General features: G+C 36.6%; 1 protein-coding gene and 1 non-coding gene across 2 annotated transcripts in view; one reads left to right on the top strand and one right to left on the bottom strand.

Moving 5' to 3' along the window:
* LOC100179923 (solute carrier family 22 member 5-like) overlaps positions 1–2,910 on the top strand; it is a 7,552-nt gene that overhangs the window by 4,220 nt on the left and 422 nt on the right. Inside the window, exons 6-9 of the mRNA XM_009863237.3 lie at positions 628–766; positions 1,325–1,458; positions 1,728–1,942; positions 2,522–2,704. Coding sequence (XP_009861539.3) covers positions 628–766; positions 1,325–1,458; positions 1,728–1,942; positions 2,522–2,704 — 671 coding nt within the window. The remainder of the gene's footprint in view (positions 1–627; positions 767–1,324; positions 1,459–1,727; positions 1,943–2,521; positions 2,705–2,910) is intronic.
* trnak-uuu lies at positions 271–361 on the bottom strand. The gene is given in 2 exon segments: positions 271–306; positions 324–361. It is a non-coding gene; the product is annotated as a tRNA-Lys (tRNA).

Below are 2,910 nucleotides of genomic sequence, written 5' to 3'. Positions count from 1 at the left end.
TGAAATTGTTTGTTCAAGTTTCGTGCGACTGCAAAGAGGCGTAATGGAAAATAGTAGTTCTTTTTTTCTGGAACCAGCGGTACCGCATAAGCAAAATGGAGTTGACACAGTCAAAGTGATCCGCACGTGGCAACCACATATGGTGCGCTATCAAATGCTGTTGTTATTTAATTGGTAAATTATGCAGAAAGTAGTATTACTATTTTGCATTACGACTCTTTGGCAGTCGTATGCTACTTCAACAAACTATGCCCGTGTGTTAAAAACATATGCTCCAGGTGAGGCTTGAACTCACAACCTCCGCATGTCTCCGATACTGTTATAAAAAGTACGGCGCGCTAACCGATTGCGCCACTGGAGCCCCACAATGGTATAAATACGTTTAAAAACTGTATAGTTCTATACTGGGGTAAAAAGTGATACCATTTTCTACCAAATATCAACGCTATTTTAGAATCGTGGGCTATAGGGTTATACAATTCTGTAAATATTCTTTGTTTACAACAAAATGAGATCATAAAATATAACGAAAATGTCTCATCTTACCCCTCCGTACTGTATTAAACATTAAATAAATTAATAAAATTTTGATTAAGTTAATAATTTTTTTTACTTTCAAACATTCAGGATTATTCTGGAATCTCCATACTGGCTTCTTTCTTCCGGTAGAACCGAGGATGCCCAACTAGTTCTTTGTAAGATGGCTAAGATTAACGGCAAGAGTTTGCCGAGCGAGTGCAAACTTATTGATAAGTTTAATAACCCGGTAAGGTATGGTTTGAATTAACAGGCGTAACTTGCTTTGTTAATACGTGGTCGTAAAACTGCAGTTGTTCACATATGTGTATGTAACAAAGAAAAAGCCCCTCTTCTCCTCCAAGAATATCAACCACAAAGTAACGTATACATGGTATAACTCGTAAGCTGGTACAAGGTTTATGAACACCCGTGTTATAACGACTGTCGTTTTCCTGCCACACGAGGATAAAGTATAAGTTATACATTCATTCATTTAACATGGATGTTCTGATTCATACACATTGCGTCGCTTAATAGTTATACAACTGCAACTTTATGGGTTTTTTTTCTGTATATGGCTGATAGTTAGACAACACATTACTAACCAATATAGGTTGATGCAATTGTCGTTAAGTGGCTTGCTCAGGGAAACACACCTACAACGGTAGCAACGACGAGCCTTGAAGCCATGACATACGTTTTAATTTGGAGGCAGTCGCGCAAACCACTGGGCCGTGGTTTAATCATTTTTACTATTTTCCCTCTATGGAAAACTTTATATATTATTTTAAAACTTCACATTTAGGCATTCAATGAGAACAAAGATCCATTGATATTAAAAGAAAATAACGTCCAAAAGAATTCCCACGAGTACAGTTTTCTGTATTTGCTTCGTAGCCCCACTATGCGGTGTCGACTTGTAGTCGCATACATATCATGGTAAGAAATTTCCTTATTTCCATTTGGTCAATTTCGGCGAGTTCTTAAAATTACCCATATTTTAACCTTTTATTCCCAGCACGTTCTGCTCCAGGTTTTACCCTTAGATTTTTTTATGTTTTTTCCAATTTTTTTACTCTGTTTTGTCCATTTTTGCCCCATGTTTTGTTTATTTTTTGTCCATCAAGATTTACAGTAAGACTGATACCACTCATACCAACCATGCTATTCATACTCACTACTCAAAACAGCATTTCTTGAATTTCCAGGATAGTAACCAACATGGTGTACTACGGATTGGCACTCAACATAACTGCTTTTAGTGGTGACCGATACGTCAATGCAGCAGTCTCAGGATTGCTTGAGTTCCCAGGCATCATCGGCGGTTTCTTTGTAATCCAATGGCTTGGGAGGCCTCTATCGTTGTCACTTTTTATGGGATTTGGGGGAATGTGCTTAGCAGTGGCACCGTTTATAAAACAAGGTATTCTATAGGTTGCATACTTTTGCTAGATTAGTTAATGTGTATAACCAGTATAATTGACCCCCCAATTTAGTCAAACTAAATGTTACTTAATGGTCCAAGACTCTAAGTCCTTTTTCTTATCACTTTTGGCAAAATTCTATGTTAAAAGATAAAGATGTCTGGTGTACTATATTTAAACACATAACTCCGCACCTTTCGTACATCAGACAACTCAAACGTGATAAATTCATTGTGGACAAATAATCCAGTACACTATTATAAGCTTGCACGAAGTGTTTGAAACAAAACACCCGTGTTATAAGTAAATTTACGTATATGCTTCCACGAAGTGTTTGAAATAAAACATCCGTTTTATAACGACTATCGTTTCCTGCATATAACGACTATCGTTTCACGCGAGGACAAAGTATTTTAATGCTATTCATAGCAATAGCACAAAGTATATACACATTTATCATTATATGCATAAAACGTGGTGTTCAGTTTAATTGCGTTGACAAATAAAATCAAAATTAGAGCATTAAAGAATCTTCGGCATCCCATTTTTTACACTTTTACATCTTATCTTGTTGTTAGTGAATCAAGTTGCTATGACGGCCATGGTGATTTTGGGCAAGACGTCACTTATCGGTGCTTTTTACATCAACTTCAGTATAACTGGGGAAATGTCACCCACACTGCTGAGGAATATCATGGTCGGATCTGCATCGGCAGTTGGGAAAATAGGAAGCTTTACAGCACCTTACCTGATGTTTCTTGGTATACGTATACGTATAGTAGCATAGTATGGTGCGGTGCCACACCGTATAGCCTACACAGTACGTCTCCCCGAGTTGATTTCTACAGTTAACTGAAAAAATGGTTGAATATGTTTAATTAATTAATTTATCTGTATCGTTATAAATAAAAAATGCTCTTTTGACAATAGATCTAGACTGTAAATGTTTCAATAAATTTATGTTATT

The sequence above is a fragment of the Ciona intestinalis genome, unplaced genomic scaffold (genome assembly GCF_000224145.3).
Source record: "Ciona intestinalis unplaced genomic scaffold, KH HT000105.2, whole genome shotgun sequence".
Classification (NCBI taxonomy): domain Eukaryota; kingdom Metazoa; phylum Chordata; class Ascidiacea; order Phlebobranchia; family Cionidae; genus Ciona; species Ciona intestinalis.
The sequence above is the reverse complement of the archived record's forward strand: the minus strand, read 5'-3'. Positions and strand labels throughout refer to the sequence as shown.